Source organism: Esox lucius, chromosome 21, assembly GCF_011004845.1.
Source record: "Esox lucius isolate fEsoLuc1 chromosome 21, fEsoLuc1.pri, whole genome shotgun sequence".
NCBI classification, from domain to species: Eukaryota; Metazoa; Chordata; class Actinopteri; order Esociformes; family Esocidae; genus Esox; species Esox lucius.
In genome coordinates, this window is record NC_047589.1 from 19,233,905 (window position 1) to 19,260,303 (window position 26,399).

Genomic DNA, 26,399 nt, shown 5'->3' on the forward strand with positions numbered 1-26,399 from the left:
AAACCATTTAGTGACAAATGAACACATGAAAAAATTCAACACACCCAGCATATTCTATGGAAAATGTTGTGTTATTATTTTATTTGTTTATGCGAAATGTAACCCAAAATGCCTAGATACATTGCTGTAAATCATTTCCTCATGTGGCATAACATTTTTGCAAAGTACCAATCAGTAACTCAGAGTTGTATGGGAATGGAGCTTGAATTCAGCCTGTTGAAAAGGATAGCTTCTCCACCACGTCTTCCTAGTGTCAGCTGTAAACACATTACGAGCTTCAATGTGACCCAAATTTTGATATTATATAATTTAGAGTTTAGTCACTGGAATATCAAGGCTTGAAAATTCCTTGTTTAGCACAGAAAAGTCAAGGGTGAGTAGCAAGATAAATTAAATTACAAAGCACTATGCCATAGTTTATATGGCATCGTAGGGCATATTTAAAGTAAAAACTGAAAGAATGCTTTGGCTTACCTCAATCTAATTTAGAATTAAGCATTAGGATTGTGTTAATTTCAGTTTCATTGGCTTGGTTATTTTGGTTAGGGTTAGGGTTAAGGTTAGGGTTAAGGTGTTTGTGTTTGTGAGGATGGGGATTTTATATCAACTCTCAATATAGTACTGGCTGTAAGTACGACAGCCCTGTCTGTGTCAGAACATTTCCCAGCTCATACTGCCGTGTGTTTATGTCATCCAACTATTGCTGCGGTAGTGCTGATGTGCAGTGTTTCCCATTCTAATGAATTTGGTTAAATTGGTTAGGCTGTGGGGCTGGGACATTTCCTTCCTGGCTCAGCATTGACTGAATATTATATGTAGACAGATGATATATCAGGGACTATCACATCAAAATAAATTCCTAATATGAGGTTAGCTTGCATTGTCTAGCTCTGCATGCTCTACTGTACTGTTTGTATATGTAGGAGGGTTATGGGGAGCAGTGGGGGGGGGGGGGGGGATTGTACATTTCAGCAGTATATATATATATATATATATATATATATATATATTTATTGCAGAGTTTGAGGGAATGAAAGGAGGAATACAACCCCCAACACCCCGTTCTCTTCAGTCTCCTCTCCAGCTCTTCAGGGAGCAGATTGACACAGGGGTCTGTCTGATGTTTAGATCTGGGATATGCTTCTCTTCATTTGTTAGGCAAACAAATGCATTATTAAGAAGCCACCGTGCAGTTCTTGCCTCCTATCCATCCTCTTTGCACGTTATGTATTATGACTGGGTCTTCTCTATCAACTGTAAATTAGCTATGGTCATTGGGAAGCCAAGATGACCAACTCCATGAGAAAGCATGAAACATGCAGACGAAAGCATGAAACGTGCAGACGAAAGCACAAAATGTATAGATGCCACTTAACTAACGGTCGTGAGTAGGTACTGGAAACCAAGAAATTTGTCAATGTTCAAGTTGCATGAAAAGGATAACTTGGAAAGCTTCTACACTCAGTCACCTGTTTCATTCTAGACAGCTCTGACCTTTTTGTTGCTGAGACAATTAACTCAAGAAGATGAATGAGGGGTCTTTGCCCTAATGTGTGATTAAATAACATATACATGCTTCAATAGAATGGGATTGTCACCTGATAAGGTCCTCTTTCCCTTCTTGCCTTCAAGGCCAAAATGTTGGTTGGTTTTATTCCTTAGGACGGGAAAGGAAAAGCACAGGTGGTTATGTGCCTATTGCTATGCAGACAAAGCTATAGCCATTACTGCAGGGCTATGAAATTAACAGAGCTCATTTGGAGAGAAACCTATGGAAGGCGGTTTCAAAAATGATATAAAGAGGGCCGGGCCATTAAGGCTAGCGATAAAGCCTGACATTCAGTATGCATTTCCTTTTTAACTTGCTGCCACATTAGATATTAGATTGAGTGGGGGACTAAGCATCGTTTAAAACCAGAAGGAAGTGCCGCTAGGTTTGCCTGAAAGCACACTGAATATAAAAATACTGCTGTGAAAGGATTATTCTCACCAAGAATCACACTTAGGGCAATTTTAGCCACAAATGGATAGCTGAGGAACACTTGCGAAAATAAGTGTTCGAGAAGACATTTTGTGTGTGGGACTTTGCTTCCTGCATAGCTACTTGTATATACTGGGCTGTTCACTGTTTAATTAAAAGTTTAGACACATTGCTATTGTTTGTCTTGTCTCCGGTGATCGTGATCATTGAGTTTTTCTTTGCCATTCCCCTTGACAGATGCATCATGCAAGGAGGTCCTGCTATGGATTTCAATTGGGAGACAATAGAATAAATAGCCCTACAGCCGACAATGGGACTTGTATCCTTCTGCCATGATGACTGTGCCGCCAAAATCAAACACAGAAGGCATAAGCAGCCAAACTTGGGGTCTTTGTGTGTCTGATGGCTTATCGTTCCCAATTAGGTTGTCTATGTTGATTTTTGAAGTAGCCAAGTTTTTCAGAAAGAGAGAAAAATGGTGTAATAGATGATCTAAAATGTGTTTTATTGCGCTTTACGCTTAGGCCAGGTGTATACATCTGCTATGATCTTCCCATTTGAAGACTAAAGACTGATGTGAGTACCAATGGGATGTTCTATGGTATTTATTTAATTGGATTTTCATTAGGTTTCAATAGGTATTCACTGCTCCACTGTGGGAGCACATGTCGTTAATGAGGATAACGATAACCAATTAATTATCGTAATTTAGCTACAGTATACATATTTCAAAAGACTGTGCAGGAGAAGTTATGCACTTCGCTGTTTTCTTCCTGCCTGATTCCGCCAATGGAATTATTCCTCTGCTCTATGGTTGGCAATATGCATTACTCATTGCTGAGACTGATTTCATTGAAGTTCTTTGTGTCAAAATGGTGGGTTTTACAAAAAGTATTTGGGTCATCTCTAACCAATCATTATTCATTCAATTATTCATTTGGAAAATATCACTTAACCCTAGTGTGTTCTGGCCCTAGCCCAACCCCTCTGTTCATGGACCCAATCCAAATGTCATAGAGGGAGTCAAATCAAGACTCACTGAGGAGAAGAGGATTTGTGGGCGTGGAATTAGACTACAGCAATGACTTCTGGTAGCCAGGCATGGTTTTACATTAAATATTTACACATGATTTACATTTACTGGTAACGGCAAGTGAGGCAATTACAACTCAATTAGATGCGTTAACTCCAATGGTGGCTTAGATGAGTTACAGTTCTGATTCTTTCTGCATGACAGCCCTCAAGTCAACTTCCAATATCTGATTGCTCAAATCGATTAATTTTTTTTGTAGAATGTAGATTTTTGGTCAAGCCTGACTGCCTAGGAATTACAGTTTTGTCACTCAGCAGGGAGCATCTGTGTCTGTGTGTGTGTTTAAGACTCCTCGCCAAACATGCAGTTTAATGAATAACTGCAACTGACATCCATTACGACAAGCTGAACCCTCAGATAATATGTCCCAAATGACTGTAATATGTAATTTAGACTTTAATGCATAAAGTATTACACTATTGCGTGCTGTGAGGGCTCACAATGAAGTCTACAATACTACCGGGCAAGCTGTTTAAATGAAACACGAGCCCAGAGACAAGGCCACAAAGGATATTTAACAAGAAGCATGCCAGCCTCCTAGAGACTAACTCTGAAACAAAGATGTCTTTAAAACACCAAAAGGCCATATTAGCTCAGTGTTTTAATAGGTTGTACTAGTTGAATTCTTATTTATATGGGCTACACAAAACACAATATACTGCCATCTGTACATCCATAAAACTGCCCCCCATACACAGGGATTGATGATACTATTGGGGCAGGCATATGGTGCTTTTATCATTTCACATCTTTGATAAATGTTGTTCATATCTGCAGCAAAAACCCAATACTGTAACCCTGATTCACACCCATAACGACTCCTGCTGTCAGAGGACATAAAAATGTAGGTGTACAGCTAATAGGCTAACTTTCAAATCATTGCTATAAGGTGGTAAAATCAAATTCACTTGCAAAATATCGGTTGTGGCAAATGGTGTTTAGGAGTTATCACAGCACGCAAAAGATTGTGGAATTTAAACAAGCTTCCCGCTTTACTGGCTGAAAGACCAAAGTGACTTAGAACATACACGTCCAAATAATCCATTGTGTTTCTGGAAAAACCTAACATTGTAGTTGTACGTCTCTAATGAGATAATCAGACGACCAAAAATGTAGAATCATTTTTAAGTGATAAAGCCATAAATAGATGATAGAGTGAGATGCTACCATAATCAGAATAACAAGTGATCCTAAAACAAAGAGTTTGAGTCATTAGTGGCTTCATAGAGCTTTTATAGGTTTACAGAGCTTTTTAAAATGCTAGTTATATATGGCTATATTAAAGCTGTTGAGAAGCAGACAGTAAGTGTTTGGTTGCCAGGGCCACTTGATTCTTATGCTGCTTTATCCCTGGCATGTCCTCTGTCTTAACAACAGCAAGCCTCTCTGCTCTTAACTCTTGGAGTCCTATTGGAAGATGTTGCCCTCTTGGATTTTTAATGAAGGTTGCTCGGACATTCCATTTCATCACATTTTCTGTGTAATAAGCTATACAACATAATTATTTAAATATTACAGCTGATTATTTATGTACTTATTATTTAATGTTTGTCCAAGGGCGGTAAATGTGTATTGGTGAAGTGAATCTAAATGTCAACAATCTAGGCAAAAACTCAAAAGCATTGAGGTAAGGTAATTGTTCTGAATGGCTATCGTAAGGATTTCGGAAAGACTAACATACATTTTAATGTGGCAGGACAGTCGGAGGTTGCAGCACATTATATACTAGGACTGCAACACATAGTAAAAATAATGTGCTTGTGTCTGATTTCAAATCACCACCTTTGGATTCAAAGTTAAAATGCCCCCTATAACTACAAGCCTATTTAAATGCTGTATCCCTATAGCCCCAGTGCCTGGTTTTCAAGTCATATATAGTTATCCTCCCCACATGGACAGATGTCTGACATACAGTATACTGTAAGTCTGGAGTATTTTAGCTGGTAAATTAATCAGCTGTATTCAATCTTGTAATCAATATTCCACTGGCTAGTTCAGAACATGACATCAGCATAATAACATTCTAGCATTCTGGTGGGCATCCATCCTTAAAGTCTGCCATCTTGCTGTTGTCATGACTGCTAGGAATACGGCATAGTGCCCGTCTGCATTCTTATCAAAATGGTTTCACTTATCGAAACGTCAGTTCATGACATCTAACCTACATGCTGTCAACTTCATTGCAATGCAAAATCTGATTCGCTTCTATGTTAGTTATCTAAAATATGCAGTAACAATCTATAGTTGACAATACAAAAACTATCTAAGAGCATTGCCACACCGTTAAGCTGTTTAAACCGCTCCTAGCTGTTTAGCATCTTGTTGCACCAGTCAAATAAGTGGATTTAGTGTCCAAATAACACAGGGACTGAGGCTCCAAAGCAAAGGTCAAATGAAAGAATTCCATTTATTCTCATCCCAGGCTTGCCTTGCTGAAACCCACACTCCATCTGGCCACACAGCCCAGAGGAAACTAAATAACAAATTGTCTCCCTGATTTTCTTAGTAAAGTATACTCTAAGTAAACCATACCAATTGCTTTTATTCTACTGCCTACTTCCTTAATGTCAGTTATCTTATCTAGAACTATGATTTCGTGTGTTCCCCTTTGAACGCAGAGAAAGAATACAAATCATAGTAGAGGCCTAGATACATATCTAGGAACCAATAGATATACCGTGTTCAAAAACACACAAAAACATTTCAGTTTTACTATAAAAAGATAGCAGAGACTTGCCCTGTTCCCTTGTTCCGCAAAGCCTTTCCAATTAGTGGATTTGATTGGAGTGCATCTTTGATAGCATCTTTTTGCATATTACATATTTCTGATGGATAAGGGTGTTGAAGAAGGCTCTGTAACCATTTGTGTTGCTCCCATTAATATGCAATGTTGTCATGAAAGTTGTAGTGATACAGTAGGCTTCAATGATGTACTGTTGATTGTTCATATGTTGTAGCAATGTATACGCAGTCTACATAATAGCTGGAAGAGCTGTGTGGGTGTGTGTTTGTTTGTTGGTTTGTTTGTGTTTGTTTGTGTGTGGTGTGTGGTGTGTGTGCTTATGTTGTAAGGTTAGTCTACAGCAGGACGAAACTAATTCATATTGTTTCTTCCTGTATTTGTATAATTTGTGGGCAACTCTCCTAAAACTCACACAAAAATGTTTTAAAAATGCGATTGTCAATACGGTATTGTGTACTGTGTTGTTTTATCTGTTCTCTGAGCTAACAATAAAAAAAAAACGTGCAAAGTTGATAAGAAGGTTAGATGCGGTTTGGTTTGAGCTTCGGTGTTTTGTGACAAGCATATAGCATTGCATTCAGTTGAAGCGGCTGCTAGACCTGTACCATGGACAGCGCAAATGTATACCACGCTACAGGTCTAAGGTATGCTGTACAGACATTATCCTTTAACAGTCAGTTATATCACGATTAGCTTACTTTTACTTTGAAAGTTGATATCTTTACTAAGCTTACTTATTCTTAGCTTGTTTTTTTTTTTTTTTTGCAAACCCCAAAAGGTATAACCTAGAATAAAAGTGAATAAGATACCGTATAGCCTACAATACAATATTTTTTTATTAGGCGGGACATCATATATAGGGAGTTTTTCTGTTGTTATTTTCACAATGTACATTTGTGAGCAACGTCACTGGACACTAAATCAGTCAAAGCTACGCAGATCCGAAATGTAGAACACACCATAATGTGAATATGTTTTTTTATAAATTAGATAAAGTTTTTTGTTTGTTTTTTTGTAAAAGAGTTTCTATAGATGTCTCCATTGGCTGAAATATGTCGCCTTTTTTCTTTTTATATAATCTCTGGATAGTTAGGCGGCCTACACTTTTTTTTTCAAAATATTCAGCATACAAACGGAACACCATGGACAGCACAGAACAAACAAAAAAATCATCCATTCGTGCAAAAAAATGCTTTGGGCTCTTCTCTTGTACGTCCATAATAATTCCATACAACTCACTTGACGGAAAACATAATTCTTTAAGGCTATACAAACACAAAATAGAGCATTGGTAAATACACATAGGTCGGGACTTTGATTCTTTCTTTGATTCATTTAATCTTCTCATCTGTTCAGTAGTCTAGGTACACAGAGATGCACTGACTTTACTGTCGGTTGACAAAAGTTAATTGATTCCCAAGTGATAAAATCCAAATAATCGACAAGTGGTATACATCACGGGTCGATCGATTCGATTATCCTTCCAGATTGGGGTTTGGTCGATGGATTTAGATGTATGAACTCCAAGGAAACGTTCATGTTTGATTTAAATAGATACCGTAACGTGTGTGGACACATATGTGTCTGTCTTCTTCCTCCGTCGACAGTTTGGTTCAAATAAAATAGTAATGTTTGTCTTTAGCATTCCTCAGACCTGGAGGAGTCACGTTTGCGATTTCCGAGATCGCAAATTAAATTATAGTGGAAAGACTAGGAAACCGGAGAACGTGGAATATTTCCATCCACCCATGAGTGTGCCTCGTTCCAGCTTCAGATACACCCGGTCCTCGCGCTCCAGCTGCAGTAAAACGCCGTTGCTCGCCGCTTCACGTGTGACATCCTGGTCACCCGCGAAAGCTGATATGACGGGGTAGTCATTCTGCATCAGGTTGACCTGGGGTAAAGGAAAGAGCACATTTAAATTAGTCAGCTCCTAGGCCTTTTCCAATAACGCACCAATCTTGTACCCATTGGGACGGGCTGATCCATACACTCAAATTGGTCATTTTAATACTTTGAATAGTCATATTTAAGAGAATGTACAGAACAATTCGTCTTACCTGTATGGTTTGTCTGTTGTAAACCTTGACCACATGAAAGCCGAAGCTGTAGATTCCCCTCCTTGGCGCCTGGAAAACACTTGCTTTCAGGTCGAAATGGTTGCCAATGTTCACTAACGCCTGTAAAACAAAGCGTCAAGATAACGCACAATGAGTCACTATATAACAAACTGAGAACCCGTAAGTGTTGGAGTAAATTACCAAGCACTATCACGCTGCGTAATAGGGTATTGTCCTGTATAGGCTCGACACAGTCAATCGCCTATAGGCTACAGTTCACCAGCGATTTTTACATTTGGGAAATATAGTAGAAGTCAGTAAGCGTATGATTAGTGATATAATCAATAGACTGTAATCGATACCCGAGAAGTTCTAATCAACAATACTGACCATTGCTTTATAACGCACCAGGGAGGCGCAACTGCGCTTGATGGTTATAGCATTTATAGCAGAAGTCCCGTTTGTTATAGCACCGCAGTGCCTGTTTCTCTCCCCCAATACATCAAGACACATAATAGCCCAGTATCATACGTATTTTTCAAATGACACCATCTGGAACAAACAGTAGTTTTACGCATATTTATGGCAAATTACGCACGACTATCTAACTGTCCACGTCATCAAACTCTGCAAAATATTATTCCAGTGGCTCCCTACAACTGCTCTCTCAAGTTTTGGAGAGACAAAGAAAATGTGCAGGTCTCTCCCAAATGGATAGATGTAAACCATGGCAAGTTATCATAACCCTTTACATAAATAATGATTATTTGTGTGTATGTGTGTGTGTGTGTGTGTGTGTGTGTGTGTGTGTGTGTCTTATCAATCTCCAAACAAATTATCAATCCACATTCAATAAACTCTATTTGCATTTGCATAAGGAAATCCCCCGCGAAGGCTGACCTGGTCAAAGTAGATGGTCATGGACGTGTTGCTCATATCGGAGGGTTCGTGATTCGTCCCGCGCACGGCAGAAAATGCCACCTTGGCGCCCGCAGACCGAACCGATATCCCAAGCGAAGAAGTCACTCCGCCGTCCGAGGACGGGTTGGAGTCGCAGACCACCAGACATTTCCCCTCCAGTACAATTGGCTCCGTGTCGTTCTGGCCGGCGACGCAGAAAACCACGCCGTATCCCATGAGGAGGCTAAGCGCCAGCATGGCACATGGGCCCGAACAGCGGGCTGACACCACCATGGTCTGGTCCGAACTCTGATTTGTCCAGTGCAAACTGATTCTACCGGCAGCTCCTTGGAGGTTTGATAGGACGCGATCACCTGGTGCAACCTTACTCCTCTTTCTCTTTCCCCTTCTCTCTCTCTAACACGCACACACTTTGACACACACGCACGCACGCACACTTTCTCACACTCCCCTCCCTTCTGTGCGTATCAGTTGATATTAGACTGGTCTTGAGACAGCTGGTGTGGTGTTTCCTGGTGATTTAAGAGACAGATAACACCTGATTTATGACAGACCATCAGATGTTTAAGAGACAGACTACACTAGTTCTAAAACGGATTCACTGGAATCCGTAGGTAAAGATAAAACTCGTGGTAATCTAATACGCATCTCAGGTGCGTCAAATACGTTTTCACTTCGCCGAAAGCATTATTGAAGAGTATATTACATTTAGATTGTATTCTAACACAATTTAACAGTCGTAAAAACAGTTTAAAATATAGATTAATTGAGTCGATTTTTCTTCCTCCTTTTCTCAAGTTTAATTTGCCTACTTAGCCTACTCCTTCCTAAATAAATCCCTGTCCAAACTGTATAGCCATCTTTGTCCCCAAAAGTTTCTCTGGACGTTACCTGTAGTGGGCTATCCATAGCGTGAAGTGAGTCTCTCATTCCGTATAGGAAGCAGCGCGTAGAATGAACTGAGCGGTGGGCACGCCGCCTATGCTGAAAAGGGATCGCCCCTCGCTTAGCTTTCGAGGGCGACTCACGCCCATCCTTTATATTCAAGTACAGTAGTTATCTCGACAGCACCCTGTATAAGATCTCTCTACACTAGGCTTCTAGCAGAAAAAGCTCGCGTCTGGATTAATTACTTTGTTTACATAATAACCAGTTGAATGTTGTGAGATCATACATCAGTGGCCCTCGCGGGACAGCGTTCACGGCTGACTCTCACTGGGAGCCTACATTTATATTCATATTCCGTTTTAGAGAAGGTGCCAGAGAGATACTTGTGCGACACCCAGTGGCAAAGATATTCTCTCCTTGTTCTTACCACAGAAGCATGAACATGAATACACACACACAGGAAACACACATGAAGAAGACATAAACAAACTAGGTTAACACCTACACATGACAAATTAAAAATAATATATCAACATGTTGAGATTTTTAAATCAACATTTTGAGATTTGCATGCCTAAAATCTGAAAGGTGTAAGATTGAAGTAGGGGCAACATATATAAAATATTGACCCAATACATTGAAAAGAGAACAGTATTACTTTTGTTTAAGACACATGTTAGCCAGTGACTCAGCTCAGCTCTGAAATGGGGTTTGTATCATTGAAGAGAGGCTATCCCAGTGGAGAAGTGGGTATTGCCAGGCAGAGACTGCAAGGGTCTTTAGTCAATCCACCCAGTGCTGTTCACCAAGTTTGCACCCCTTCGCCAGACTACATTCGATCATAGCGCCTATAGAGGAGATGAGTTTTCAGTAAAGACCTGAAGGTGGAGACTGGGTCTGCATCTCTCACATGGATCTTTCCTGGTCGACGTGTTGTCATATGTATCTGATGGGGCGTTCAGAACGCCTGGGGATTCAGAAATGTGCTGGAAATATGGCTTTGAGCGCTCATCCAACCTGGACTTACATGTCAGATACCCTGGCATCATCCTCAATTTACAGTTCCCCCGCCTGAAGATCACAGACATTGCAGTGGCTCAGGGTGTGATCTCTGTTTGCTTGTGCACCCTTTGTCTGAAAACAGCTTTTCTGTAGCCGCGTATGCTCAATGTTCCATGCCATTGTGTACAGTGTGTCAGCCAGCTATCACTATAATCCTTCTCAAATTGTATTTTTTTTTTTTTGCACTTTACCAGCAGGCTGTTAGTGATATAGAGTAGCTAAATAACTAAGAGGACATTGTGTATTTCTGGTTTCTTCCAATGTAGTAGAAGAAAATGGTAAACCTGTGAAATTCACAAACGTTTGAAATACATTTTCGATCGGGTGCCCCCTAGCGGTTGGACTGATGATATTGCTTACGCCTGGAGCCGGCCCTGCCCAAGGTTTAATTACGCACACTGTATACGTACCTTGTACCTTCCCTCTCAGCCCAGCCCTGTCCAAATACATAATAATGCCTTTGAGTATCTCTGAGGAAGGATCCCTATCATGGCTTGTCTCCAACAAATATGTGGTTCTTCTTTAGAACTGCTGAACCTTCACTTAACCTTTGCAATAAGCTGCCACTCAGCTCACTCTTAGTTTTGCTAATTGGCTGGATTATGCAAGGCGTTCAGATTTATATACTGTATATGTTTGACTTCAGTTATTATCTCATGGGAGTAGAAGACAATGTATTGGGGGTAGGTTTATCATTAAGGATCTGTTAGGCGTGTCAGGCATATTTTAAATGCAATTAAAATTTTATTTTTCTGACCAGTGGTTGTGTTGGGATTTTATCTATCCATTTGTCATCATCATCTATCCATCTATTAATCTATTCAAAACCACATAAAAAATAACATATATAAAATCATACAATTTGCCAATATTATATATAAGATTAAATCTTTGACTCTGGATACCTTATTTGATATTTCACCTGTATGTTATTTTTTTCTTCTGTATTTCAGACTGCTAATCCAACAACTCAATAGAATATACATTCAAGCAATTTAGCCTGTGAAGGATATAATAAAAATTTAATATTTATTTACTACCCATTCATTGAGTCTTCATTATGAAGTATATCCATCCTTTGAGCCTTCATTATGTAGTATATCCATCCATTGAGTCTTCATTATGTAGTATATCCATCCATCGAGTCTTCATTATGCAGTATATCCACCCATTGAGTCTTCATTATGCAGTATATCCATCCATTGAGTCTTTATTATATAGTATATCCATCCATTGAGTCTTCATTGTGCAGTATATCCACTCGGATGCATGTCCTATGAATCATATATATCCTGTGACATGTACAGTACTGTATGTGTTATTTGAGAAATATTTGTTGCTGTTCAGTTTACACATGTCTCTCTGTTTTTGTGTCCTAGTCCATTAGTTGTTTAAGATAGGTAGATTATTTAAACAGATGTAGTGTCAGAAATAGCATATGCCAGGAAAGCATAGAATGAAATGTGTCCACTGATAACATAGTGGGTAAGTAGTCTTAAATCCACATGTTGGGTTAAAACAGAGAGAAAGAGTTATAGACATTTATTATCAGAGAAAGGGGGAACATTTAAATTTTAATCGACACATCAAAAAATTCAGACAAATTCTGATAAAATCAAAATTGTCATTAACATTTAACTTTTTTAAATGAACTATAAAAGGGCCTTCCATTGGCTATCTGTTTCACAGGCGTATAACCCATGTAGAATCCCCTTGTCATCCATCAACACTGATAAGGGAAGAACTCAGGTTGTTAACAGGCTGGAGATTCTCATTGGTTCTCTTTCCTCTGCTTCTAGGCTCAGAGCAATAGGAAACAAATGTCATTGCTTAAAAAAACAAAATGTCACTAATTAAATTAAAGGCTATAAAGGATTCAGCCAAATTAGAAGTTTAACTGCTACTCTGCTGTCCTAGTGTTAAATGTTCCACCATTAGGAATCCAGGACCAAGACATCTAGCCCAGAGAGGGTGGGAAGGGGGATCTGAGGACAGATTTGGGGACTTAATAGGTTCAGTGAATCACTTATTTTCAAAGTGGTTGACAGTTTTTCCCACAGACTGGGAGAAGAACCGGGTGGATCTCACAAGGACATTTGTGCTTTTTCAACGTTCACCAGGATATCGTCAGGAGAAACCTCGGTTCAAACGTTTAAGGTTCAATATCACCATCGAAGATCACTTCAAAAAATGTATGCTTAAAAAATCATGATGTCAAGTGGTTTCATGGTCAACATCAAGTTAGTTAACTAGCTAGCGGTACCCTAGATAATCTTTAAAAAACCGGCCAAGGGGAGGAAGCACAAGATATCGTCTCCGCAGAGTTTAGTCTTTTAGAAAGATGAAACATTTTGAGACCTTGTATGTTTGTAAGTACATATCTGCTGATAGGAACATCGCTGAAAGATCAAGGCTAACTGCAACTAAATTGAAGAGAATTGTAGGTAGCATGATCGGTATAACATGGAGGCTTTGAAAAGGTGATAAAACATGACTACATCAATTGCTCAGATCTCAAGTAGTTCAATACACATTCTATTGTAATGGAGTGGTTTGTCTTTAGCATGCACAACTTATTCCCACGCTATTTCTGGCTAGTTAAGAGTGAAACAAATCTTACTGACCTAGAAATCTCTTAATAATGATACAAACCACCTAAGGGGTTTTCAGCCCGATGTAACCACCACCACCATGATCAAATGTTCTCAGACTATGTGAGATCACATAGTCCGAGGAAGCAAGAGCAGCTAACTGTTCTTTGAAACCCAAAATGTGTGTCCTGTTAAAGCAGTTTAAGTGATAAGCATGAAAGGTTTTGTTTTGGAAGCTCACATTTATAAAATCAATAATCTGTGTAATTGTCTTTGGCAAACCAGGATCCAGAAATATGATACATAGAGAAATAGTCTGTCATCCCTCTAAGTGTGCAAAGAGTCCTTGCAAAGGGTGGGGGCAACAAAATATGCTTAGACTTATTCAATAGGAGTGCCAATAATATAAACAATTACATTTTCGATTTTCATTAAACTGCATTAATATGAAATAATGTCAATTCCACCCAAAAATTTCGATAAAAGTTTCCACTTTTATTTTTAGCTTGACTTATTTTTTAATGCGGTTTGGTCATTTAACAGTCATCTTATCCAGAGCAACTCACACGAGCAATTAGGTTTAAGGGCCTGGCTCAAGGGTGCCAATAATTTGAAGTGGCTAGTTATCCTGAGGACACCCAGGACATTATTAACATCCACCAATTAGGTCTCACATCATTTGCATTCCAATAATAAAGCACCAGCCATTATGCACCTGTAGCTATAGACTTTTAATCACAGCTAACATACACACTTCTACACACACACACACTCCTCTATCCCTCTGTCCCGTGGTCTTCCGCTCTTCCCATGACACTGTCAATGCTGAGTGACAGCCCATGCAGAAGCATGACATCAGACACCCTGGAGCTATGACCGACCCGCAGGCCTGCAGAAGGACACAAAGCTCCAGCTACAGCCATCAAATGTCAAGTGGAGCAGGCTTGGGGCAGGGAGAGGCACAGGGCCCTTGTATTACCATCACCAGAGGCTGCCTCTGCCATGAGAGGCCAGCCTTGGACAAAGGTTCTGCAATCAGGCGAAGGGACTGGCAATAGTGAGGATGTTACATCTATCTGCAGTGACAGCTAGCAGAGCAGACTAGCTCCCAGGACTAGGGGGATTCTGACCCTTTACCATGCACTGTCTAAGAGAATATACATCTGCTTCAATAAAAAGAGACTTCCGTCAGCCTTTATTTATCTATTGGCGTAATTTTAAAATGCAGTTGGCTTGGTATATTAGAATCATATGGAAATTAGAATCCATGGTGTTGGTGGTGTGTGTGTGTGTGTGTGGGGGGTGTCTGTTAGAGTGTTTGATTTGTTCTGATGTGATGATATGAGCTTTGATTAAACAATCAGGGTTGTGATAGTTATGATCATGAGTGCTTCTGAGGCAAAGATGAACCGATGTGCATTTGATACTTTCTCCAGTTCCCACGGCTCTACTGGATATCTATCAGAGCATAATGCAATCTACCACTGTGCAGAGTCAATCTCTATGATATTCCATGTTCTATGTAATAGAGAAAGCATGACGTGCGTTTGTGTTTCTAAACAGGTCCACGCTTCCATTTTGGCTTTACGAAAGCAACTCCTGATTAAAAGGCACATGACACGCCATCTGAAATGCTCTGAGAGCATGAAGAAAAAGATCCTCTGGTCAGATGATACTAAAATCGAACTACAACTTCTGAATGCAAAGAGCTATGTCTGGTAATCAACAACGTAGCGCTCACCTGGCTAATGCAATCCATATGGCGAAGCATGGTGGTGGGAGCATTATGCTACAGGGATGCTTTTCAGCAACAGGAACTAGGAGATTGCTAAGGATTGAGGGAAGGATGAGTGCACAGAATAAGCACACAGCCAAGACAACGCTGGAGTGATTATCCTAGTGGCCCAGCCAAAGGCCAGACTTGAATCCCATTGAACATCTGTGTGGAGACCCATAGTCAGTATACCAAGAGCTTGGTCCTCAAACCTTTACCCACTGGCTGCATTATTTTGTTTGACAAAACATAATAGTTAATATTGGCCTGTCATTGTCCACATTTCAAGGTGCACCTGTTTAATGACCATGCTGTTTAATCATTTTTATAATATGACACACCTGTCAGGTTGATGAATTATCTTGTCAAAGGAGAAATGCTCACTAACAAATCTGGGTTTTTGTGGTTGTGGAACATTTCTGTTATTTTTTATTTTAGCTAATGAAACATGGGGCCAACACTTTACATCTTGCATATTTTGTGTTCACTGTAAATTTATTTTGTTGTTTGGTCCCTTTTTCTGAATCCATATTGTTGGATTCGGTCCACTTTTGATCCATGAACAAAATTAATTAATCAGGGGAGAACTTTCTTTATTTGCACGAGTTCAAGATGTTGATCTTCCATAGTTCTTACATGTTCTCCAAAAGTCTTTGTCTTTAACAGCATATTTATATTAGAGAAAACCTCCAGCACATCCCCTCCACTATCTGGCTGTTGTCCAATCACATAAGTGTATTCTATAATCTAACCTTATATGGCCTGGTATATTGTCCCCTCTTGAGTTCTTGGCTTCACACACACTTATCAGGTTGTGTGGGGCCCCTCAATAATAGATACCAGATGTTTGAAAAATGATACCTCATATAGCAGAAATCAGTGAAGTACAATTCCTCCATGTGGTGTCCTTTAACAAGAGTATGGAACTAAAATACACCTATATTATCAGGAAAAGACATGCTTTCTTACAACGATATGTTCCAACCTATGGTCAATGGGTCTATTCATAGTCTATGACAGTCACATGGACAACTCCTATCAGAAGGTATGGACAGGATGTGTGGGTAGGCCATCAGTAATGAGCCCAGCACCACGTCCTATCTATTGTCCTTTGTTCAGAGCTGGTCAGCAGTTATGTGTTGTGTTTCTCATGCCCATAATCTCTCACCATCAATGAGAAAATGACCCTAATCTTAGCTGCTGGAGTCAAATAACATTCATTTTCGAAGTTCCTCCATTGTGGTATGATCTTTGAACCCATTCTCCCTGTAGAGTGCTATACTGCTATCCTGGAGAGTTAAACATCCTTTGCTTGCACTGGTTGATGCCTTCATTTGAAAAGTTACTGATATCAAATAGCCTATTTCTCAATCGCTACACCTGAACCTCTGTACCCTGGTCTGTCTTTTATCTATATCCCTCTCACTTGTTCTCTGCCTTATAATTGTTTACCGACTGTAACGTCCTCCCTCTCCCTCCCATAACTTCTTTAAGATCTTTCCTTTGCGTGTGTGTGTGTGTGTGTGTGTGTGTATGTGTGTGAATATGAATTGGCTGAGTGGATACAGATGCAGGTTGTTAAACTTTATGCAAAATGACAAGTATTTATCTGGTGTTGCTGTTTATCATAGAGAGATGGAGACAGCTTATCCGACTACATACAGCATTGATGATTCCGTTCTGAGTAGCATGCTTCTTTCTTTTTCAAATCAAAGAAAATACCTACTTGGACCAAACTGTCATGTGGTCAAGGAATTAAGGTCCACTAATACTATTTATTGAAGAGACACTATGAGGGCTGGATCGTGCATTTACTAGGCCTAGAGAAGCTACTGATATGACTTACCACTCGTGTTACAGTACCGTTCCCGCGTGACAAGCAATGCTGAACGGTAGGAGGCGGTGCTGCGTATCACAGGCACTGCTGTACTCCTCAAACCTTGAGCCAGACAGGCTGTGTAACCATGGACGCTGGTCAGCACATTTACCATGGTTACCGCTCAGGACTAAAACTTTACCGTGGTTTCGTGCGTTAGGCGAGAGGATTTGGAAGAAGAAGTCACCGCCAGCCGAAGGTAGAAAAGAAAGACTGCAATCGAGCTGCAGACCGTGCGATCAGAAAGTGCAGACGTTTCTAAAATAAGAAATCATGGCCACCGGTTCGAGACGTCAAAGGTTAGTCTTTACTGCACACACATAACTACCTGGCTAGCTAACGACGTAGTTGCTTAAAACACTTGTTGGTGTGTCAGATGTATTTTAGCTGAGGTAGTAAACTTCCTTGCTAGTTAGTTATTCGGTTATAATTCGTTCTTGTTCTACTAGGTTGGTTAGGCTGGTTAGCAAACGTTATTTAAGGTTTACCACTGTAGCTACCAACTATGTTCCAATCATTCTACAGTAGTCGCTTGGCTACAAACGCAAAGCAAGTGCCCCTGCCACAGAAGAACGCCACTACTCTCTCCCAGCCAACAGACAAACTCACCTCGCAAGTATCAAAGAAGTCTGCTCGACATGCTGAAAGGGCCAAGCCAGCTGGCTACACTCGGAAAACCCACATAACGAGGCAAGTGGGTTGCCATGGGAGCTATAGGTTATTGAGTACTGTACCCACAAGTCACGATGCAATTGTTGTGTTATATTATATTGCTAATAACAGCCGTAGGTCACGAACGCCTCGGAAATACATCTCATCATTGTATCGAACAAAGCTTGTTACGGTACTGTAGTTGCAGGTGCCTGAATAACGCAGTCATATCTCATCATCTTAATTGGCCCTACGGGGCTAATGCATCATTCATGGGGGCCAACGTGTTTACTTTTGCCACCCTTTCATCAGTCCGTCTTCTAATCAGTCTTTTTGTTTTTATAATTATTTTCGCTTTGTATTTTTTATTTTTAGTATTTTATTAGGATACCCATTAGCCACTACCTAAGCAGTAGCTACTGTTCCTGGAATCCAAGCAGAAAAAATTAAAATGTAGACACTTTAACTGTATCTATCCTACAACATGTATTTGGCTGTGTGGACTCGTGCTGAGTTCAGGCCTCTATTACACATTTGAATTATTGTATTTTTAGAGTACCATCTGAGATCCTGCTAAAGATCCTGGGGTACCTGGATGCCTCTTCTCTCTATAGCATGGGATATGTCAACAAGCTCTTCTATCAGCTTGCCAATAACAAGTAAGCATAGTCAGCACATATCTAGTGACCCTGTTTAACCACATTATAGCGAAACATGTCTTGTCTAATTGTCTTGCAGTGGAATGTGGCGCCAGATTTACTCTGCCAAATATGGGGAGGGTAAGAAGTGGAAGGACAAGCCAGAAACCACAGATGAGGTGCAGTATAATTTTACTTCCCATACACTTAAAAAACTGAATGTGTAATAAGTGAAAAAGCCTTTCCTCAGCATCTGTAATAACCGAGAACACTATGGCCAGTCCAACAGCTTTAGAGTTTCTCTGCAGAGGTTGCAGAAGCTGCCAGAAAGACAACCGTCAATGCAGCACTCCATCACGCCGGAAGCTCAACTGAGTAAAAGGCATATGATGTGCTATTACATGCATGCAAAAATATATCTTTTCTGATCTTAAGATGCAAAAATTCAACATTTGGTCCCGTATGCCAAGCGCTATGTCTGGCAAAAACAAGGTACATTATGTTTTCATGGATCTGGAAGGAAGAATGGATGAAACTTACCAAATCCCAGTGTGCAACACTGACAGAGTCATAGCCAAAAAGACTGTGAGCTGTGATCACCACCAAAGGCCCTTATACAAATTACAACCTTGTTTCCAAAAAAGTTGGGACGCTGCGTAAAATGAAAATAAAAACAGAATGCAACGATGTGCAAGTCATGTTGAAATCTATATTCAATAGAAAATAGTAGAAAGACAAAATAACAGATATAACAAACTGAGACATTTTATTGTTTCTTGAAAAATATATCCCCACCTTGAATTTGATGCCAGCAACACATTTCAAAAAGGTTGGGACAGAGGCAAACCAATTACGGGAAGACTTGTATGATGCTCATTTGAATATAGTGCTTATATGTATTGTATATATGTGTTCAGCTGAATGTCTCCGTATGTGTTTAATTTTTTATTTCAGCTAGTGGAGAAACTGCGTGCGATGGATTTCAAGGACAGACCAGAGGGCTACTGGAGGGGTCTATACTTTAGGACCATAGCTGGCCACAACCAAACCAAATGGAAGAAGATGCTGAGAGCCATCAATCCATATACTGGCCTTCCCAGTCACACTGAGAGAGTCCTCAGGTTAGAGACATTCTACTCGGTTTGTGGGTAAGACTTTGTACTGAAAAAAAGCAGCCTTCAATACTAGTATTTTCAAAAACCTACTAATTGTAGCCTAAATCAGGGGGCCAACCTGTGATTTGGCTGCTATTTACTGTACATGTTCTGTATTGCACTGGCCAGTAAACAGGCAGATGGCCAGTCTTTAACCTGGCTGACCAACCCACATGACTAGTGAGAAACGCAGCAAACATGAAACAGACTTGCAAAACAAGACCCACTGTTGTTGTATTTTGATATCTGTACCATTGTGTTGAATACCAAGTTACATTTAGTGCTGTCAAGGCAAGACCCTTTTCTCTCTGCCAAGTTAAACCATTGTCGTTTGAAGTGCTGCCTGTTGATAGGGGTTCAGGTTGAAACATAGGCATGATAGAAGCTTTTTACAATTGAACACGCCTTCTGTTTGTTTTTCTCTCCACTCTGTTAATGACCCCTCTTATTAAAGGGCAGGGAAGAAGCCTCTATCTGAAATGTGATCTGTGCTGTGGGGAATACCACGCGCTTACTCACACACACACACACACACACACACACACACACACAGAGGTGAGAGCTCCCTTTGCGATTTCGCTGCTGTTTCAGCTCTGTTTTAAACCGCTGATTTGAAGCAATGCTGGCATTCAATTCCTGAGCTCCATGGCAGCATCCGTGGCGGGAACAGAAGATGGAGGAAGGAAAAATAATTGTGTTCCTCACAGAAGCTGGGTGAATTGTTAAAATAAATTACTTGGACCACCACTCCTCCCTCCATTCTCTATCACCTCTTCTTTCCCCACCTGTCCAGACTAGTCTCTCTGAGGACCTGTGTTTTCTTGTCATGCGGGAGGATGTGATTTACCCCAGTAATAATCAGTTCACAAGACAGGAGTCGAAAGGACAAAACAACAGGGCGTTGGTGAAATTCCCCCTGGGCTCCTGGGGCATTCTGGTTGTACGGGGGTTCTTAGTTTTATTCTCCTGTTTAAGTGATGCTGGGTGACAAGGCAGCTGCCATCAGACCCAGTATGCATACATCACTGTGTGGGCTTGTCCCTGGGTTGTGTCTGTAAAAAGAACTGGATCGGAAATGGATCTCTTCATGTCATTTCTCTTCCACTGGGTCATTATTTATGCTGTGATTTCAATGGTCAACAACACTCAAGCTAATGAGTTTTAATTTGGTTTCCTCCTTCAGATGCTTTACTGACCAATGGTGGTACAATGTGAAGTTGGTGTCAGTCACAAACTGTTAACAAAAAGCAGCATCATTTCAGCTTCCTCCAGGATTCTATTTTGGCAGCAGGGACCTACTCTATTCCTAAGAACCACCTACGTCACGATTACATTCGATTTGTTCTGATCTTGTTGTGTCGCCCAGATTTAGGACCAAGCACTCTGGTGTAACCACTAAGCTACGGACCCAAACTGTGCTCACTCCGAGATGGAAAGTCATGCCCAGGTCACTTGTTTAACTGTTCACGATAAACAAAGGGATGTTGACAGGATTGAATGACTTTATTGTAAATCATATCTGGCTCTTTTTTACAGCAGTTTTACAACATTTAAATAGGCAAACAGTCCCTCCTTCCGTCGTTAGCTGTAGCTAATCACATTATGGGCAAACCCGTAGTTGCTACAGTAGCTAACTTGAGATTGTCTGACAAACAGCTTGCTTAACTTAATTTAGCGTGTTGTAGGCAACTATTAGCCTAAATCTGTCTAGACTAAAATCTCCAGTATGCTACTTTTTATCAGCTGTGTACAGGCTACCAGTAGTAGCTGACACAGGGGTCTACAGTGAGCTTTCTGGCAACAACAGGCTGCTGGCATTGTGCCCGCTGAAATTGTCAACGGTAAATAGAAACCAAAATCACCGACCAATTGAAGGCTGGATTCAATTTATAATGTGACACAGTAGTGTGTATGGCCCCCACGTGCCTGTAGGCACTCCCAAAAATGTCTGGAGCAGATACCGCTGCTGTGTTGTTGCCCTTCTACGGCCCTGTCCAGGTGTCCTCATGTAACGGCTCGTCTCTTGCTATCTCCTCCATGCTCTTGAGACTGTACTGGGAGACACAGCAAACCTTCTTGCGATAGCATGTATGGATGTGCCATCCTGGAGGAGCTGAACTACCTGTGCAAACTGAATGGACTGCAGGTACCGCCTCATGCTACCATTAGTGACAAGGACACTTTCAAAACACATAACTAGAGAGGAATCAGTCGGGAACGTTAAGGAGAGAGCAATTGTCTGTGGCCACCACCTGCAAAACCATTCCCTTTTTGGGGTTGTCTTGCTGTTGCCTCTCCAGTGCACCTGTTGTCACTTTCATTTGCACCAAAATAGGTGACATTGATTCACAATCACTTATGCTTCCTAACTGGACAGATTGATATCCCTGAAGTTTAATTGACTTGGTGTTATACTGTGATGATTACCTGTTCCCAAGTGTTTTACCTTTCGTGTGACTAGCTTACGTTAGCAAGCGTAGGAAATGAGGCTCACTTTCATGACATTGTCAAACTTACTCAATACTGAACAACCTGTGAGCATTGCTTATCAAGTCTAGGTTGCCTGGCAACCCCAACTGTCTAAAGCGAATGCCTACAATAACACAACGTTATTGAGCTTGGACTGCAAGCTTGCAATTCAGACAGAATTTGCGATTGTGTTACATTTTATTCAATTTCACTAGTGCATACCATTGTTGTTCTGTTCTTTTGTCCCCTGTCTTAGACAGCAGTGTGTGTCCTGGGAGATCACAGTGGTCGACCAGTCTGGTTGTGAGTGGACATTTGAGCAAAGCCACGCTTACTTCAGTGATTCATCAGTAACCATTTTCTGGAGCAGGGGTTCATGGCCCTCCTTCGGTCAACTTTCTACCTTACTGCTGCATGGTGTCAAAAACGTACCTCTCAGATGTTCCAAAACCATCAAGTTAGTTGTTTTCTCTCATCTTCCTCCAATTGTTTGTTGTTCCCTCCCCCTTCTACCAGCCAGTCTTTACTGAAGATTGTCTTTCCATCTGCCATTCAATGTCTTGCTCTCTCTCTTTTACTCTAGTCAGCCCTCCCACATCAAATCGTATTTGGGACTTTATGGTTTCTTTTAAATAATTATTTTCCTTTTTGTCCCCGTCCAATTTCTGTCAGGCCAGGCTGGCGGTCTCTTATGGCTCAGTTGGAGATAGACAGCATCTTTAAAAGCTGCCAGGTGATTGATGGAGACAAGAAGACTTCTAAGAGCAGCCAGGATATTGGTGGAGACAACAGCATCCCTATTAGCAGCCAGCTGATTGGTCAAGATGGACTGGTCAATTTGCTACTGCTGTCACATGGCATCACCATCGGCATCTGGAGGGTAGGCCTACATTTACAGCATGTACAAGTGATGAAGAGTTGAGGGTTTCCAGATGATGTACGTCATAATGAGGGGGGACGTGATGCTGTTTTGGTCTCATACACAATATGGAAGATGTGGATTTTCAGTGTGGAATAATTTCGGTTCAGTACACTTTCCCCGACGATGATTATGATGAAGTTGAGGAGGAGGAAGATGATCTTGATGACAGTTTAATGATGATCTGTCTGTTTCCGTTTTTGTAACCACAGCGCCAGGCGTCCATAGCCTTTGTGATGGCCACCTTCAACTACCACATGCTGGTAGAGAAGAGTCTCCTGGGGTCATCTGCTTGGTGAGTTCAGAAACATCCTACGTTGAACTTTTTCCTACCAATTATGGAGGAAATTGCATTTCTGTGGATTTTTGCGCGAGAAATGATTAGAGGTTTTCTGTGTTTTTTTGTTGAATTAAGTAAACTTTCTCACTCAATGTTGATATAAATAAATAGAGCCTACAGTATTCTTAAATCAGATTGTGCTCTGTTTGGCCATTGGGATAATATTGTTAACTGATAGCGCATGATCAGTGCATTGATGTGCCCATCCTGCCCCCTAATTTGGAACTGAGTGGGTGGATGTGGGTGAGCTACAGACCTGCACATAGACTGAGAACTCCCTCTGCTGGCGACAGGTGAGAATGCTCCTTTTATCTTCTTTACATTAACACACTATCTCCCTCTCCCAGCCCCTACAGTATTCCAGAGCACGCAGCTCCTTTTGACGACGTGGACCCTATCTACGGTCTCCATGGTTATAGGCTTCACATCACCCTCCACAACACTGTGACTGAAATCATGTCCGGCCACTTCTCTCAACTGATCTCTCAGAAGAGTAAACAGACCACTATCCTCAGGGTTCAGGCTGATGCTTGTCCTTGGGTGTTTTTTTTTCTGAGCTCACTTCTGTGGATTTAGACCATACTGTTTGTGCCACTGACTTTTGAACTGAAACCAGTCGCGTGACAGAGATACTGCGTTGCCTTAAAACCACAATCAAAAGCTACGGCAATTCAAAAGCTCTGTCACTGTTAGCTCTGTGACACATTTAAAACGGTGCTTGCATTTTGGAGGATTTGTCAGTGTTACAGAGGGAGAGACCAGATACATGCTAGATTGAAATGTCGTCCGATAAAGGTGTTGAATTGGGTGCCGGCTTCTCTGTTGTTTTGTGGCCATTGTAAGATGTGTTTGTTGGCTCAGCATAAAGGACTTCAATACAGTGACCTTTCTGCGGGTTGTAGCTGTACCCAGTGAATGATCAGTGCCTTTCGTTGATTGTGTGCTGTCTAGGTCAGATCCGTGAAGGTTTCATCCAGCTCAGTGTCATCAGTAGGAGTAGTCAGTCCCAGCACGCACCTCTGTCTGGCATGGTCAGCCTGCCCTGGAGGTCAGATGTCTTGGAGGGTTCCATGGAGGTACTGCACAAGGACACTGTCCGACGGGCTACATCTTTCTGTCTCCAAGGCGTCTCCTGTCGATCTCTCTCTCTCTCTCTCTCTCTGTAGAACTGCTGCGTGATGAGTCTGACCCTGCTGGATGAGTCCCAGGAACCCTTCTGGTGCGTCAGCACACCTGTTTCCATGGTAGTGGCCAATGAGGAAACTGTCTCCTATGACTACCAGGGCCAGCACTTCCTGATTACGTATCAGGATGTAGAGGGCAAGGTAGATGATGTCTGTTGTTCACATGGTTTACTGGGCCGAAGACCATTCTTCATGATTTATTTGGTTTATGCTATATATGTGCTACATTTAGTAGTTGTGAGTGCGTTGTTCTGTTAGTATGGGTACAATATATCTTTACATCTTATCAGTCACCATTAAAGTTACCTCTGAGAAAACACAGTTATTCTATTCAAGTACGTTCTGCTGGTAGTAGCAAACGGTTAACAAGGTGACAACCCAAATCCTGTGTGTATTCTGTTATTGTGTGTAGGTGCAGATGGATGTGGTGTGGCTTGAGGAACCGGGGCAGTTCTTCCTTATCAACCTGGTGGTATACATCAGCACAGCCAAACTCAGGCAACACTTTGGAAGAACCTACTGAGGTTTCCGACAATGACGGGGTCACTACACATAGAGCCTGGGCTGTCAGGGGTTCATGAGGCGCTTGGAATGGGGATGGAACTGGTCAATCTCTCCATGTTGCGAAGAGCATTCTTTATGTGAAATAGTATGTGAATAACAGTTGAACTGTATTCTGCTTTGGTAAAATATACAGGTTTGAAAACTAAAACGTCTTGTATATGTGTACAGTAATCTCTTATGTGTCTGTCTTCCCTGTCGTTTTTGTGATGTAACCCTAACCCATCCTAAGTTGCAGCTGTTTGTCCTGGTGACAGCAGATTATATCATTGCCCTGATGGAATGGTAACTCAGTGTTTCATACTAAATTATATTTGAAGCGCCAGGCCATTGATTCAGACATAGAATATGAAAAAGGAAACAATGACACCTATTGGATATAAATAAGGTTAAGAGGGACATGAAATGCCGCAAAATCAATGCAGTCTTTGATGTTTTCTTCATGGGTTTCTTGATTTTAGTCATCCCTTAGGAGCCCAAATGATAGAATCCCTAAAAGCTTTCTCACACATAGGAATGTTGGAGTTTGTGACGCCAGAACGGTTATTGCTATTACCCGAATTGCATTGCTAAGTACTATATCTCAATTAATGCAAATGCTGTTTGATACTGACTAGGGTTGCACAATATTGGAAATAACTGACATTGCGATGTTTTGTTTTTCTGCGATATATATTGCGATATGAAAAAATAAAGGATGTCTTCAGAAAGAGCTCTGACAGTATGTATCCTTCATTCTTCCCCAGCCCCATCCTCTACAATTAAAATGTATGAAACCCTGAACATTTTTATATTTCAGAACTGTAACAGTAATATTATAGCAATAGCAACAGTAGTAAAACCGAATGCGCAATTGGGCATGACTGTGGCCAAAGCACTGCAATCTGGTCCACTTGTTCAGGTGCAGCCTTCACCATGTTCTCTGCATTGTCTGCTGTTTTACAGACTAGACAACTCTCATCTAGGCCCCAATCAGCTAAAGCTTCTCTCATCCCTGTTGCAATGTTCTCACATGTATGATCCTCTGGGAAAATACAATTTGCAAACAGCGACTTTTCAGGTGGAAGTCCTCATTAATAAAGTGTACAGTCAAACTTATGTAGGGCTCCGTTGTCCGGCTGGGCAACAAGTCTCTTTTTCAACTTGTGCCTTGCATTCCTCGTACAGCTCTGGGATGGCAACTTGAGAAAAATAGTTGCGTGATGGCTTGTCAAGCCGGATCAAGACCGGATCATGTTTTTAAAACCGTGTTGGTACCATGTCTTTGGCGACGTGAAATGTTATTGAATCTGTGATTTCTCTCTGCCGTTTTTCTCGTATGGTGTAATACGGGCAAATGCATACGAAATAGATTTTTGCTTTGGACAGCATTGAGATGCTCTGCACTCGTCATACTAAGATTTGTGGTGCTGCCTTAAATGATCGAAACAAATTGTGGCAACAATTGCAAGGTACTCTCGACAAACTATCTGTTTTTGGTCAACATCATCCTGT

The 26,399-nt window shown here is 41.0% G+C and overlaps 2 protein-coding genes across 3 annotated transcripts; one reads left to right on the forward strand and one right to left on the reverse strand.

The window, feature by feature from the left end:
• Positions 1–6,628: 6,628 nt before the first annotated feature.
• On the reverse strand, positions 6,629–9,969 carry cbln2b (cerebellin 2b precursor). Its single transcript, XM_010885679.4, has 4 exons — positions 9,690–9,969; positions 8,778–9,310; positions 7,878–7,997; positions 6,629–7,711 (listed from the first exon to the last, which is right to left on the reverse strand). The coding sequence occupies exons 2-4, from the start codon at positions 9,069–9,071 to the stop codon at positions 7,514–7,516; spliced, it is 612 nt and encodes a 203-aa protein (XP_010883981.1). The 5' UTR covers positions 9,072–9,310; positions 9,690–9,969; the 3' UTR covers positions 6,629–7,513.
• Positions 9,970–16,999: 7,030 nt separating this feature from the next.
• On the forward strand, positions 17,000–25,595 carry fbxo15 (F-box protein 15). 2 transcript variants are annotated; one of them, XM_010885677.5, is made up of 12 exons: positions 17,000–17,288; positions 17,515–17,679; positions 18,195–18,299; positions 18,379–18,457; positions 19,233–19,426; positions 22,158–22,358; positions 22,574–22,781; positions 23,033–23,115; positions 23,508–23,653; positions 24,112–24,236; positions 24,327–24,485; positions 24,757–25,595. In XM_010885677.5, the coding sequence occupies exons 1-12, from the start codon at positions 17,263–17,265 to the stop codon at positions 24,865–24,867; spliced, it is 1,602 nt and encodes a 533-aa protein (XP_010883979.2). In that variant the 5' UTR covers positions 17,000–17,262; the 3' UTR covers positions 24,868–25,595. The 2 variants fall into 2 exon arrangements, with proteins under 2 accessions (XP_010883979.2, XP_010883980.2); XM_010885678.5 differs by having other exon boundaries at positions 17,001–17,288; positions 19,233–19,399.
• The last annotated feature ends 804 nt before the right edge of the window (positions 25,596–26,399 follow it).